The sequence below is a fragment of the Microcaecilia unicolor genome, chromosome 8, assembly GCF_901765095.1.
Source record: "Microcaecilia unicolor chromosome 8, aMicUni1.1, whole genome shotgun sequence".
Lineage (NCBI taxonomy): Eukaryota > Metazoa > Chordata > Amphibia > Gymnophiona > Siphonopidae > Microcaecilia > Microcaecilia unicolor.
In genome coordinates, this window is record NC_044038.1 from 404,920 (window position 1) to 420,999 (window position 16,080).

The 16,080-nt window shown below is 40.7% G+C and overlaps 1 protein-coding gene across 2 annotated transcripts in view; it reads right to left on the reverse strand.

Annotated features, from left to right (window-relative positions):
• Positions 1 to 4,541: 4,541 nt before the first annotated feature.
• LOC115476097 (heparan sulfate glucosamine 3-O-sulfotransferase 4) overlaps positions 4,542 to 16,080 on the reverse strand; it is a 123,326-nt gene continuing 111,787 nt past the window's right edge. Inside the window, exons 1-2 of one of the 2 annotated variants that reach the window (XM_030212252.1) lie at positions 6,184 to 6,268; positions 4,542 to 5,569 (exon numbers count right to left, since the gene is read on the reverse strand). In XM_030212252.1, coding sequence (XP_030068112.1) covers positions 4,933 to 5,562 — 630 coding nt within the window. In that variant the 5' untranslated portion in view covers positions 5,563 to 5,569; positions 6,184 to 6,268 and the 3' untranslated portion in view covers positions 4,542 to 4,932. Of the gene's footprint in view, positions 5,570 to 6,183; positions 6,269 to 16,080 lie in introns of those variants that run through there. The other variant, XM_030212251.1, reaches the window with a different exon arrangement.

A 16,080-nucleotide genomic window follows, 5' to 3' on the forward strand; every position in this document is an offset into this window, starting at 1 on the left:
TCAGCTTTCAGGAACAGAGTTTTCTGTCAGAGAAATATACCCCTGTTTATTAAACTGCAAGGCAATGCTGACACAACCTATTGAAAGCGAATGGGCAGTGTTGTCATTAGGGCTCCTTTTACGAAGGCGCAGTAGGACTACCGCGTGGGTAGAATGTGTAGAAACAGCACTACAGCTGGGTGCCCAGCGGTAGTACTGATTTTGACAGGTGCCGTTTCCCAAAGTAGAAAATAATTTTCTATTTTCTAGAGTGAAGGACGTTCCTGGTGATAATCGGCAGCATGGCCACATCACTGCCTGAGGTTAGCCATCAACCCTTATCGCCTAGTAAATGGTGTGGTAAGGGTTTCATGCAATAAATGGCCATGTTCTAATTTTAATATTTAAAGCTCCATTTAACAAAAAGGCCTTTTTCCCACCATGGTAGAAAGTGCTCAGAGTACAGCAATTTTATGCTCCAAAATTAACGCCGGCCACTTTTTACTGCTTCTTAGTTAAAGGATCCCTAAGTCTGTATAGATATTTTAAGTTATGACATTTTTCTTTGCAACCTTTTCATTTGGAAGGATTTAGGTGAGCTGCATTACCTTTTGAAAAAATTATTAAAATTATATCGCTCTTTCTATTTGTCACACTCTTAATAGGATACAAGGCAGAGAGATGTAGGATCTTTCGACCGGCGAACCTTTGCATCACTTTAAGGGAGGCTTTGTATAAATGCTCAGTCTCCACTGCTTTATTGACCACACAGGTACCACTTCTATTTAGGGACTTAAACGTTGGGGCTTAGAAGATTTTGACCTTTGCTGGAGAAACTGTGGACAAGTTGGATCTTTTTTCATCATTGGTGGGAATAGCCTTCTAGTCAAAAGTTTTGGAAGCAAATTCAGTTCTTTACAACAAATTACAGGAATCCTTTCACCATTTAATTTGAGCCTTCTGTTACTGGGTATTAATATTCAAACTACTTTCCCTCTCTATATAAAACATATGATCAATAGTCTATTGTTAGCTGCTAGATCTGTTATAGCAGGGCCTGGAGATGTTCTCCCCCACCATCTATCACAGAATGGCTTGATAAGGTTTGCATGATTTACAAGATAAAAATATTAACATCTGAACTGAAAAATTAGTTTCTAGGTCAGTTCCCACCTGGACAGTTCCTATTTGGATAATTTCCACCTACGGCAATTGTCACTGAACCAATTCCCACCACATCAGTGAGGAGAATGCCCACCCATAACCCAAAAACATGCAAAACACACTAGGACGAGTAATCTCCCCCCCTTTCTCTTCCAGATCATTTGGGGGGGGGGGGGCAGTACCCACTCACTGTCTCCCCACATTAGCTTTTACACATCCCTTTTCCCTTCCAGACATGCAGTTCACCCCCAAACTAGATTTCAAACTAATTCATGTTTAATCCAGGATCTAAATGTCATAAATAAATAGATACATAGAAACTGCACTTCATGTGGCGGGGGAGGTGGGGCAATGGCCCGCACACACCCCAAACTAGGTTTCAGTCTAATTCAGCCCCTCAAAATGACACACTATGATTTCTACCAGTCTACCTATGAAAAGTTATTCTGTTATTATACGTCCTCTGTGTACATCCGTCTGCTGCTCTAACCTTGTTCCAGACGCCATATGCTGTTCAAGTACGGTATACTTCCTCTGTGTACGGGATGACAGCTGAGCAGCGTGGAAACTCACCAGATACCTCTCAATCTAACATCCTTGTTCCAGACACCATACACTGCTTCTGTTCTCCATCTAACCTCCTTGTTCGTATGCTGTCAGCGTCTGAAACATGACACACCGCCAGAAGTTATGGGACCTGATACAAGAAAGAAGCTAAGGTTGGTTAAAAAAAAGAAGGCTATGGAGGGTGGGAAATGACTGGGGGGGGGGGGGGGTTGTCCTTGGTGGGAATTGTCCCCCTTGATGGGGAATTGTCTCGGGGGAAACTGTCCAGTGGGAACTGTCCGGATACCAAAAATTATAAGGTAAAATCTGATGAGGAGTAGATTACTACTACTACTACTACTATTTAGCATTTCTATAGCGCTACAAAGCATACGCAGCGCTGCACAAACATAGAAGAAAGACAGTCCCTGCTCAAAGAGCTTACAATCTAATAGACAAAAAATAAATAAAGTAAGCAAATCAAATCAATTAATGTGAACGGGAAGGAAGAGAGGAGGGTAGGTGGAGGCGAGTGGTTACGAGTCAAAAGCAATGTTAAAGAGGTGGGCTTTCAGTCTAGATTTAAAGGTGGCCAAGGATGGGGCAAGACGTAGGGGCTCAGGAAGTTTATTCCAGGCGTAGGGTGCAGCGAGACAGAAGGCACGAAGTCTGGAGTTGGCAGTAGTGGAGAAGGGAACAGATAAGAAGGATTTATCCATGGAGCGGAGTGCACGGGAAGGGGTGTAGGGAAGGACGAGTGTGGAGAGATACTGGGGAGCAGCAGAGTGAATACATTTATAGGTTAGTAGAAGAAGTTTGAACAGGATGCGAAAATAGATAGGGAGCCAGTGAAGGGTTTTGAGGAGAGGGGTAGTATGAGTAAAGCAACCCTGGCGGAAGATGAGACGGGCAGCAGAGTTTTGAACCTTTCTACTTTGGATAACACATATATAACTCTTGCTTTGGATTTCATTTCTGCCTTTTCTCCGTTTACATCTCTTTTTCTGTTCTATTTATTGTTAATGCTGTGTAATGTTCTTGAGATGGGGCCCTTTTACTAAAACGTTGGTGAGCAGCAACGGCTTCCCAAGTGCCAATCTGGAACTAACACTGGGTTACCACAGAAGCCTGATGGTACTTTGTACTGCCAGCGCTGCCCGGTTACCACTGGCTTAGCGCGAGAGCCGTTACCGTCAACTCAATGGGTGGCGGTAAGTGCTACTCCCCCTCTCCCCCCGAAATGGCCGTGTGGCAAGTGGTTCACTCACTGCACGGCCATTTGTTTTTCACAAAAAAAGACCGACTTTTACCCACTGTGGTGCACGTCAAAAACACACGCTGACTCTAGCGCAGGCCCCCTTTTACAGCAACTTAGTAAAGAGTTGTACCTGTTAAAAATGGAATAAAAAAATTTGGAAGCAGAAAAAAAAAAAATACTGACCACCATGGGCTGAATATGTGGTTTTTTCCAGACAACTTATAAAACCCATTTTCAGACACAAACCCCTCCATTCTGACTTCTGTAAAATTAGCCCGAGGAGGGAGGTGGTCTCTACCCACTGAATACATTTGCTGTTGAGTGATATTCCAGGGTGTGGTCCATTTCCTATTTGAATCTATGCCTTGGGGTGGCCACTCCATAGATCTGTCTGCTCTGCTACATCAATCCTTTTGTAGATTATCACTGAATTGGGAGCTGCCTTGGAGCTATAGAGGAAAAGCAGGGTCTATATAAAACAGAGAGAAAGATCCTTTTTCCACCAATTTCTGAGATGCCAATTATGTCCATAAGTTCACTTAGGGGGTCTTAAGTGCGCTAGCGTTTTTACTGTTTTCTTTATATTCCTATGGATGTCTCGGCATTTAGCGCCAGCTGATTTTTACCATGAGTTAAAAATGCTAGTAAAAGACCCCCTTAGTGGCAACACATTAATCTCCAATCTGATATTTTTCATTTTTAGCATTTACATATAGACAAATGTTTTCATTCCTACTCAATCTTGTTTATTACGAATGGTGACAGGAAGGAAAGGAAATGAAACTGTGGGTTTCTGGCTGTCACATGTTTCTATTGGAAACTTTTGATAAGTTGTTAGAATCGTACTGGGATTGTCAATTAGGAAACTGAGGACTGAGCAACAGAAAGATCCCTAAACCCCAATATCTCACACTAGTCATCACATATACACTTGAAAATGTGTCATGACCGAAGCCTCAGTAGTTCTGGTAGGTCTTGTGTTAAACAGTGTCCCCTCAGAGTCTGAAAAGCTCGCTCAAAGTCGGGTATGGATTGCAGATCCACACATAAAGCGAATTAATTAAATAGGTGATCACAATCAATTATTGGCATTAATGAATGCTAATTGGCAGTCACAAGCTTCCCTAACCCTGTTCTATAACCTGTGCACCAAACTCCAAAGGGGACATGGCCGGGGGAGGGGCATTCCCAGGATTTAGTTGTGGCTTTTGTTGTCCGCTTTTGTTCCCAACATTAGGTGTGAAAATTCACTAACCTCAGTCTATAAAGGCTGTTCCACAATTATCTTTATAGAATGCAAGATTAGAGCAGATCATCCCGGTAAGTAACTTTTAATTGACTTATTCAGAATCGCCCCTATCTGCACAATGACATAGTTCCCCGCAGTGCACCAGGGGCGTTTCAGGATCTTGGCAACTCTTGTAAATGTTACATTCTTTTTATTAAACAAGGCATCAAAAATGATTAATATACCTGAGAGACCTAAACAAAGAGTAAAGACTTTTCAGTTTGGGAGGCCGTCCCTTTAATATGAAATCAAATAGAGACAATTAATAGAAATAAAAAATAAGGTGGTAGCAGGAAGATACTTCAGGTAAATACTTCTCTGATATGTGAAGCAGACCTACCAGTTCCTATACGCCTGCGTGTGTCTGCAGGTACCTTACATTAAATTTGCGCAGTTTGAGAATAAACAATTAATTCTATGGTAAACCTTTCACTGCTGTGTGCTTCTAACTCTGAAATGCTGCAAGATATAGGCTGTGATGTTATCAGATCTGGCAAAGCTTAATCAAGCATTTTCCTTGTCACATTAAAATCATTTGTTTTCTCTATTATCGCAAAAGCTGCTGAAAGTCTGTGAACAGGTTGAAATAACACTATAAAAAGCATTCTGTGGCATCTCTGTTAATTCATCGTTGAAGATACTGTAAACTTCAACTGAATGTGATTCTGGTGAATGTCTTTCGCTTTCTGTGCTAGAGTCATTTCTCCTGCTCTTCCTGTTCCCACTGGAAGTCTTCACCTGTCATTTGGTAAAACATGATGTTAAAAGGTCTGTAAAATTTCCGCAGTCTCTGAATCACATCTGGGTCTATTTTTGGATGAGTTCGACCTTTTGATTTTCCCAGACACCGGGCTCCACTGCTGTCTTCTGGTTTCTTCAGACAAGGAAAGCCCTTGGTCTTATTGAAATAAAAATGTTTGTCCGCCACGATGCGTTTTAGACCCAGGAAGTCCTGAACCTTAGTCATTTCCCCAGCAGGATCACTGATGAGTCTTTCTCCACTGACAAACAGGATCTGGGAGAGCGGGAAATATTCCAGCCAGTTCTCCAAGTGCAGAGCATAGATCCCAATTCGCAGAGCACTCCATGAAGCGTCAATCAATCCCAGAGTCCTGTTTTTAAAGGCTAACACTTCAAAAGTGGGGATCTCGGGCTTCTTGGAAAGCGTCTGAGTATAGTCAGAAATAGCTCTAGTGATGGGGTTACGAACCACCACGATTAGCTTGGTGTCTTTTGCCATTAAGTGGATTCGCTTTGGGGCATCGGTAGTTACAAAATAGCTGGGTGTTTTTTCCATGGTTATTTGTCCATCCACAGTTCTTGGCATCAAATCTCTGAGGGAAAAAAAAAAAAAAAAGAAACAAATGTATATTATTCAGTTCCTGCTATTGTATCAAGATTTCTATTTTCACAACGATTTCCCTTCTGTGAAATATAAGTAGGGCTTCTAATTGAAATTAAAAAAAAATCTACAAATAATTTTTTTGTTTTTAGAAACATAACAAAGAAATCAATAAGGCTGCAGTATAAAAGCTGTACTAATCCAGGCGCAATGACACATGTGGTAGACCATGTCCAGATATTCAATTACTGTTGGTTGGTATTGGACAAAAATGGAAACGCTCTATCTTACCCTCCCAATACTTTTGGCTACATAAAGTTTGGTGGGTAGCTGGAATGGAAAGGCTAGTTTGACTTGTTTGGATGGTTTAATCCTCACTACATTTATTATGCACAGTCATGCAATATATAAATAGCTTAAATGCCGGGAACTTCATGGATTGAGATAACACTTCCTTCCCTGGTCTACTAGAAACTCTGCTTCTACTTGTAGATTTTAACTGAGAAACACCCCAATACAAACATTTAAAAAAACAACAAAAACTGAAAGAGGTATTTACTGGTACTTTCTCACCCCACCTCCGACCTGCCCCTGGTACTTTCTCACCCTGTCCCTGACCTGCCTCAGATCCTCCACTTTCGTCTCATTTCCGTGTTGACGATTTCTCAACTGCTCCAATACATCTTTGGTTCAACTGGAAGAGAAACTCAATAAGAGAACTTGGGACACAAAAACATCAATAAATATAGAGGGGTAAATGTTCAGCCAGTGACGGAATTATCCTTGGATATTCAAGGCCAGGCCACGTCCGGACACTGTCATTGACTATCTGGGCATATGCGGCCGGCTAGCATTTATGTGGTTCAGAGCAATATTCAGCACTTAATCACATAAGGTGAACAGCATAAAGACAGGATTGTGTTTTATGCAGTCAAGCCCTGAATATCGACACTTAACTGCATAAGTGCTGATTCCGCCCCTGAACTGCCCCAAAATAACCGCTTTTGGTGTTTGCTTGAGAAATCAAGGGGACGGGTGTTGGATACACAGTGAAGGCATGGGATGGGCCTGACCTGAGAGAGACTTGTAAGATGGTGGTTTAGGGTGATGGGGGGGAGGGCTACAGAGAGAGTGTGGGGTAGAATGGAGAATCTAAGAAACCCTCTATCGCCTCTCCCTCCTTCTCCTGAGAAGTGGGAGGATTGTGGCACACAACACCCTTACCTTTAGCACTGTATCACCTCATGACCCAGGTCTTCACCTCCCTCTAGTGGTCAGGCAGCTCTTCATCTTGACCTGCTGCTCTGGGACTAAAGTCCCAACAGTATGAGCTCTGAGATGACACCTTTTATCACGAGACTTCAGGCCGTTATTGGCTGCCTAACCAAACGGAGGGGGTAAAGAACAGGATCAAGGTGGTGCAGCAGCAACGCTGATAAACACAGTTTTTGCCATGAACATCCTGAAGCACCACCACCTTCTTCAGATTTCTTTTCAAAAATTAAACCATGTGTGGCTGCCCTATTGTACAAATCTACATGTGTGTATGGAGTAGGGCCACAATTTTTTTTATTTCATTTTACTTTGGAGGTGGAAATAAGCAATAAGGAATTGAAAGGAATGACTCTTTTATTCCTTCGTGTAAAGCCCCGGCTGAAATAATCACCTTTTAAAAATCTGTACCTCTGAGCTGCTGCAAATACCAGTGAGGATATTTTTCCCCATCCATCCATATTCTCTTTCTGAAATGGGGAAAACACAGGTAGATTTTTTTCCCAGCTCAGTCTGGGTTGCAAATACCTGGCAAATCTAAAAAAAAAAAAAATTCTTGAAGCTCATTTCCAGGGACGAGGAACGGTTATCCCAAGTCAACCTGGCTAATAATTTTTTCTATTGGCTTCTTCCAGAAATTTGCCCAATCCTCTTTGCAATCCCACTATGTTTGTCAACTGAAACCACATCCTCTAGCAACAAATTCCACAGTTAATTATGCACCACATTAAAAAGTCTTTCTGTAGTTTATTTCAATTTGCTGGCCATTAGTTCCATGGAGCTTTCGTGATGTTCTGCAATTCTGAGTTGAGACGAGCCCTTTCAAGCAATGCTAACACGACAATCTATTATAGATCACTTGGAGAAACTCCATCCCACAAGGATATAATCCAAATGCCAGCAAAAATGATACAAATTCATATTCCAACATTTTCACTAGTTTACATGGTCCAGGATCAAGCTGGCAAGTTGTCAGTTTCCTAGAGGCCAACAACCTCTTACCTTCTACCATTGATACCCTTTGAAAATCAAAAACTTTCAGTGTTAACTGTAGGACAACGTTTTCAGTGGTCCAAATTAGCCGATAAATGGCTCAACTTCTGGTTAGAACCACTGGCTCTCTTACATCTGCATACTGACTGTTGTGTTACCATGTTACTATATCTTTATCTGAATAAGGTGCAATTGTAGTGCAGCCTGGATCAGCCATAGGATGGATGTTGAGTTTATGGAGGGTGGTGTACTTAAATCACCACTAACCTCTCTGAAGTCCTCATGTCAGCATTTGCTTTGAGTAACCACCGTGTCAAGCAGATGCCAAGTTTCAAACAGATTTGCTGAGAAAAGAAAGGAAGAAAAGGGCAGAGAAAGGAAGAACTGAAATCCACTGATTAAGTCTGAGATCAAAAATGTAAGTCTGAAAACTGACAACAGGAGAAAGGGAGATTAAGGTACAGGAGCAAGTGAAATGCTTCAGTAATTCTATGTTCTGTAGCTGACAATTGAAAGGATTGGTTGTATTATAAATAGCAGCTAAAGTGGTAAGAAACATGCGAATGAAGGAAGGCAAGTGAGAGTAAAATTGCTATTGTGCTTCAGCAGCGTAAGAAGCTTATCCACAAGAGAAAATCTTAAAATAAATGGTTTGATAGTCAAAAGGAGTTATGTGGCTAACTGGCTGTCCGTCATGAAAAAAAATACTTATATGCACAGGAGGGGATCATGGGTATTCGTGGGGCAAGACCAAATGTAATGCAGATAGCAGGAATATTTACCCTTTATACAAATAGTTTGATGCATTTAGATAGAACCATAAAAATGTCAATTCCAACATAGTGAACTAAGCAATTTAAAATTAGGATTTCTTTTTCACAGTTCTAAAGCTAGATATAGAGATAATGTTTTACTCTGCAGAATACCAGTACAGCAGGGCATTGGTATTCTGCAGAGTATTTTACCATCAATAACACCTGTATTTGTTCACACCGCAACTGGCTAACGCCGTTACAGTACCATGTAAGCCACATTGAGCCTGCAAATAGGTGGGAAAATGTGGGATACAAATAATAAATATCTGAATATAATTTTGGTTTGGCCAGTACTTAAGGCCCGTGCGCAGATTGCCAGGAAACATGCATAAATCATGGTATTCTATCATTTACAAACATTAACTTATAAACCCCCTCCCATGCTGTAGCTGGACTCGGCTCACTTATCTGTCCACCTTCAAACAATGCCCATCACATCAACATCTCCTTTCAGAGCAGAGTGTAGCTGGAATATCAGCGATTTATTTATTTATTTACCAACTTTTCAAGACATTCACTCAAGGCAGTGTACAGTAAGAATAAATCAAGCATGAGGCGTAGTATATGGAGGATATGTGACATTCTGACCGTATATTACCCCCTCTCCCCATATAGCGGTGCAGTGGCCAGATTGTCAGTAACACTGTCCAAATGCTGCCACTGAAATATCACACATACACACGAGGCAACGCTACAGCCTTGTACTGAAAACTCCTCTCCCCTCCCCTGCCACCAGGGCAGGGTATTAATACTGATTGCATGACAGTCGAGAAGGTTGGTGACCTTTTCTCCAATCCCACTTCCTCTGTGGCTTTGGTGTTGTGCATTGTTTCCTAGTACTTGTTCATTTCGAGGGATGGGTGGACACAGTGCAGACTAGTGTAAAAGCACATGGCAGACATTGGAGCAGTGCTTCCTATTTCTTCCCCCCCCCCCCCTTCCCATTGAGGTACATGTGTTGTCAGATATGTAGTGGTGATATGTAGTGAGGTCATGTGGGCTTTTTGTTTTGCCAAGTGCCCTTGTAGGTGTTTTCAGGTCACATAGGCCATGTCCACACATGATGTCCTTACTGTATGATTTTTTTTTACTGTTCCCACACAAACCTGCTGTGAGTAAGTGCCGGTGATAATATATATCTGGCCCATCTGCCCATCTAACCCATGTGTATATACTGTATGCATGAATACACTTTGAAATATGTCTATTTCACTTGCATGTCCAATCTGTTCCTGTCCTCTCTACTGTGACCCCCTGTTGGCATATACCTCTCATGGTACACCAGCTGTCCTATGAAACCTATGCCAGAGCCTCATCCAGGTTTTCCATAAAAGATAAAGAAGGCTAAAAGAGAATATGAAGAAAAATTTGCCGAGGAGACAAAAACTCATTGTAACACCTTTTTCAGGTACATCAGAAGCAGAAAGCCTGTGAGGGAATCCACGGGACCATTAGATCACAAAAGAGCAAAGGGGCACTCAGGGAGGACAAGGCCATAGCAGAGAGACTGAATGAATTCTTTTCTTCAGTCTTTCAGGAAGATGTAAGAGATCTACCTGTACTGGAAATGGTTTTCAAAGTTGGCGATGGACTGAAAGAAATCTCGGTGAACCTAGAAGATGACCTGATCCAAATGGACAAGTTAAAGAGTGATAAATCACCTGGACCAGAAAGCATACACCACAGAGTACTAAAAGAACTCAAACATGAAATTCCTGATCTGTTGCTAGTGATCTCTAACCTGTCCTTAAAATCATCCATACTACCTGAAGATTGGAAGGTGGCCAATGTAATGCTGATTTTTAAAAAGGGTTCTAGGGGAGATCCGAGAAATTACAGACCAGTAATCCTGATTTCAGTGCCAGGGAAAATCATGGAAACTATTATAAAGAATAAAATTATGGAACACATACACAAACATGGTTTAATGGGACAGAGTCAGCTTGGGTTCAGCCAAGGGAAGTCTTGCCTCACCAATTTGCTTCATTTCTTTGAAGGCGAGAATAAACATGTGGATAAAGGTGAGACAGTTGATGTAGTGTATCTGGATTTAGAGACTCCTGAGAAAATTAAAAAGTCATGGGATAGGAGGCAATGTCCTTCTGTGGATTAGGAATTGGTTATTGGACAGAACAGAACACAGAGGGTAGGGTTAAATGGTCATTTTTCTCAGTGGAGGAGGGTGAATAGTGGAGTTCCACAAGGATCTGTACTAGGACCAGTACTATTTAACATATTTATAAATGATCTGGAAAACGGATCGATGAGTAAGGTAATTAACTTTGTAGATGACACAAAACTATTCAAAGTTGTCAAAATATATGCGGATTGTGAAAAACTTAGGAAACTGGAAGACTGGGCATTCAAATGGCAGATGAAATTTAAGTGGGCAAATACAAAGTGATGCACATTGGGAAGAATAATCTGAATCATAGTTACCTGATGTTAGGGTCTACCTTAGGATTCAGCACCCAAGAAAAAGAGCTAGGTATCATTGTAGACAATGCACTGAAATCTCCTGTCCCATGTATGGCGTCGGCGACCAAAAATGCAAACACGATACAAGATAAGATCAAAAATATTTTATGTGTCTGTATCGCTCCATGGTGGTACCTCACCTTGAGTATAGCATTCAATTCTTGGTCGCCACATCTCAAAAAAAGATATAGCAGAATTAGAAAAGGCTCATATACTGTAAGAGCAACCAAAATGATAAAGGGCAAGGAACTCCTCTCCTATGAGGAAAGGCTAAAGAGGTTAGGGCTCATCAGCTTGGAAAATAGATGGCTGAGTGGGGATATGATTCAGGTCTATAAAATCTTGAGTGGTTTAGAATGGAATCGATTTTTCATTCTTTCAAAAAGTACAAAGACCAGGGGACACTCAGTAAAATTACATGGAAATACTTTTAAAACAAATAAGAGGAAATAATTTTTCACTCAGCGAATAGTTAAGCTGTGGAAGTTGCTGCCGGAGGTTGTGGTAACAGCGGTTAGCGTATCTGGGTTTAAAAATCGTTTGGACAAGTTCCTGGAGTTAAATTCCATAGTCTGTTAAAAACGTTTGGACAAGTTCTTGGAGTTAAAATCCATAGTCTGTTATTGAGATGGACATGGGAGATGCCACTCCTTGCCCTGGGATTGGAAGCATGGAATGCTGCTTCTTTTTGGGTTTCTGCCAGGTACTTGTAACCTGGATTGGCAACTGTTGGAAGCAGGATACTGGACTAGATGAACCATAGGTCTGACCCAGTATGGCTACTCTTTTGTTCTTACTGTATAAGAAAAATTAGAGATTGGTCGTTTTTTCATCTTCTCAAACTAATTAGTGCAATTGTTGATTAAATTCCAAATTATATTCCAAATAGTGATGGGGCTCCTTTCATTGTGGAAAAATCTTCAAAGTTTTGGGGTCATTACTGGATTCTTCCTTCTTGAGTACAAAACCCCAGATCAACAATCGAACAACTTCATTTAGTTTGCTCATAATTTTCCATCGATCATTTTATAGTGGTTGTCCAGTTGTTGATTCTTTTACACCTGGACAATTGTAATTCATAAGGTATTTTACTAAATTTAATGGAATTCAGTTACTACAGAACACTGCTGCATGACTGATATTTAGGAGGACAAAATATGATCATTTGTCTTCTTTATTGGAGCAACTTCATCCGTTATCTCTGAAGGCTCGTATTTGTTTGAGATTTGCCATTTGTTTTTTTTAAATCTTAGAAGGTTATTCTTCTGAGAAGTTATCCTTCTCTTTGCAGTTACTACACCTTGGCTCTTCCTGGCATAGTGTAGATTGTCTTTAGGGTTTTCCCTCTGTGAAAGCTCTAAGGCTTAAAAGTTTTCATGAAAATTCTTTCCTTTACCAATCTATAAAGATTTTAAATTCTTTGCCGCAGGATATATGATAAAGTTCTTTGTTTCATAAAATATTTTGTAAATGTCTTTTTATTATTATGTTCTATTTTAATGTATTATCCCAATTTGATTTCCCACTCTGGCCAATGTTGAGGATAAAGCGGGTTATAACAGCCTAACATGAAATATAATATTTTTTTAATTTAAATTTAAAAATAGATACATATTCTATGCACATTCAGCACTCAGAAGCAGGGGCTTCGTCCAGGCATTTTCATGTTCTAGAAAATACATTGCTGGGGGTGATTCTGTTAATTGTTTATCACTATATGATTTAAACAAGTTACGAATATTCAAAGATTACAACTGTAAATCTGTGAATTTATATCAAAAGCCCCATGTGGATTTCAATCAAAGCTACTGTTTACTTCTCTTGCCACAGCTGTTACATTTATCTTTGTGGGCAGTCAGTTCATTAAACATTAAATAGAGCCCTGGAGGATAATATCTGACCACTAAGTGATATGTTAATAAGGTGTTCACGGGTTATAAAAGAACGTTCACTGCAGAAACTGACAAGCTTGCAACTAACATCAAGCTGTACCTTTCTTCTGGTTGTTAATCTACTCAGCACTTTACATGGAGCTGCTCAGAGCTCCCAAAACATATGAATTATCTACAGACTACAAATTGTACACAGCTGCCTATGACCTGCTTGTAGTTGCTCAAAGATGATACACAGCTGCCTGTGAATTACTTGCTGCCGCTCACAGATTGCCTGTGACAAACCAGAGATTTCCAACAGGTGCCCTCGGATTGCTTATGTTGCTCATTGCGGCCAGTGAATTGTCTACCTCAGCCTGTGAATAACTACTACTACTAATAGCATTTATACAGCGCTACCAGATGCACGCAGCGCTGTACATTTGACATAGAGAGACAGTCCCTGCTCAAAGAGCTTACAATCTAGGTAAAATATCTCCTAGTTGAGGAGGTGGAAGAGGAAAGCGCCCGGCGGCGGGAGAGAGAAGCCATAGCATCCGTATCCTTCTTGATCCGGTCAACTAGATTTTCCACCATCTCTCCGAATAGAAGCTTCCGTTAACTCTGCCAGTCTTTTTTCCAACTTGTAACTCTAGAAGAGTATTTATCAGTCAAACTGCTCGAACATTTTGTTATAAATTCATTGACTGGGGATAGTGCTGGGCAGACTTGTACGGTCTGTGCCCTGAAAAAGACAGGTACAAATCAAGGTAAGGTATACACAAAAAAGCGGCACATTTCTTGGGCAGACTGGATGGACCGTGCAGGTCTTTTTCTGCCGTCATCTATTAAGTTACTATGTTACTATGATTGACTGGGGTAAATTATCAAACTACCAACTTTATTACAAATTCAGAGGACAGTATTTAGCTGCTATAGCAAAACTTTGTTCATTTAAGTCATGCCTAAACTAAACTGATAGTAAAAGCCGAGGCCTATAGTGAATATATATATTTTGTGACAGCAGCACAGAAAATATGTATTCAGCCGGCGTTTAAAAATACAGATCCACACACACCCACTGTTTCATCTCTTGAGAATGTCTCCAAACAGTGTGGGTAGAAGTGAACACATCGTAAGACAGCCATTAGGAGAGAACAATAATCAAAGAGCTTATTTCTCTGGGTAAACATTGTTTTTACCCATGGAAACAATGTTGCCGTCCACTGTAATGTTTCATCATAAAACAAAGGTTAACTTCAACATCCTCAATGGAAACACAACGGTGTCAGTCTCAGAATACAATCTAGAGGTACGGCTGAACAGAGAGAAAAGTTATAAAATCACTGTATACTTTCACTTTGAAATTTAAGGGCTTGTGTAAATCCAATCATAGAAGCTCAGTAAAACTCTCCTTTTAGCATAAAAAGCACTGGGATGATCAACCCTAAAAGGACTATGGATAGGTGTCTTTGTTGTGATTCTTCACCTACCCTGGTTTAGGATTGAGGTTTATTCCTGTCACAGTATGTTCAAAGCGGAGGAGTGACCTAATGGTTAGTGCAGTGGGTTAAGATCCTGGGGAACCAAGTTCGATTCCCTCTGCAGCTCCATGTGACCCTGGGCAAATCACTTAGCCCTCCATTGCCCCAGGTACAATATAGTTAGATTGTCAGCCCACCAGGGACAATGCAAGTACCTGAATAGTCATATGTAAACCAGCTCGATTTGCGCTTCAAAAGAGGCGGAATATCAAAAATTGAGAAACCTAAACCCACCAGGATATATTGCCCCTGGCAGAAACCAGAGAGAGGTTTTACCCCAGTATCAGAAGGGAGGGGTAATAGGGAAATGGGTTGCAAGGGTTCTTACTGGTAAGATTTGCTATGATCACATCTCTCCTGTGTTAAAGGAGCTACATTGGCTCCTGTTTGCTCACAGGATAAAGTTTAAGACTCTTTGCTTGATGTTTAAAGTTTTTAATGGGCAGGTTTCACCATTGTTGGCATCTAAGTTATATGTTTACCAACCTAGATGACCTTTGACATCTGAAAATCAATGTCCATTTGATGTTTCTTCTTTTCAACTGGTTAAATTGGAGGAGTACGGGAATATAATCTTTTATATAATGGGTTCTGTTTAGTGGAATACAATCCTGTTGAGACTAACAGAAAGCCAGAGTTTAAGTGATTTAAAAAAAAAAAAAAAAAAAAGATGGACGCCCTTCTCGTTTCGAAAATGAACCTGTTAGTTACACAGAACAGCTGAATATTAGCATGGTCTGCTATTGCCGGCACCAGCCACCTGCCTCTCCTTACATTCAGCATATTTTTAAATGCTTCAACTAAACAACAAACTTCACCACACCAGCTGAAGTTCATGCCAAGGCTTAAAGCAACTCTGGTGTCTCCCATTTCCCATCTCTGGTATTAAAGTGCTAAAATTTTATAAAAGCAGAGCAGGTGTGGAAAAGACAGCTCTCTGGGACAGTCTGTTATCTCTTAAAATGATATGTTCCCCCTTTGGTAATTTAATATTTGATTGATATGCAATCACTTGTGAAGACTTCAGATATTTATGGTTTTAAGAGACATGTACTTTGTTGAAATTTAGAATAATTTATAATTGTATTTGATAAGACCTATGGAAACTTAACTACAAGCATCTAGTATAAGCTTCTCAACCCCTTGCTATCTGATACCAAACGTATGTTGCAACTCTGGGGCACCTATCCCCTTTCATTACTGGTGCATATAATCCTGTTCAACATGATGCTAGCTCCTCACTGGTTGTATGTTTTTCAGATGCTGCCCCTTTGTTTGAAGGGGTGTGAGGAACAGAGAATTACAACGCTTTATTTGGAAGGGTAGGTGCCCCACACTCTCTCTTTCAGTGTTGCAAAAACCAGAAACTCGTGGTGGCTTGGGGCTTTTAAATATACGATATCTGACAGTAGCTTGCACAATGGGACACATTAATGATTGGTTTCGGGGAATGAGGACATTTTCTGTAACCTCATTGGAATCTTCCTTTACTCACACAGTACATATTAGCTGGTGGTTACACACTATGCC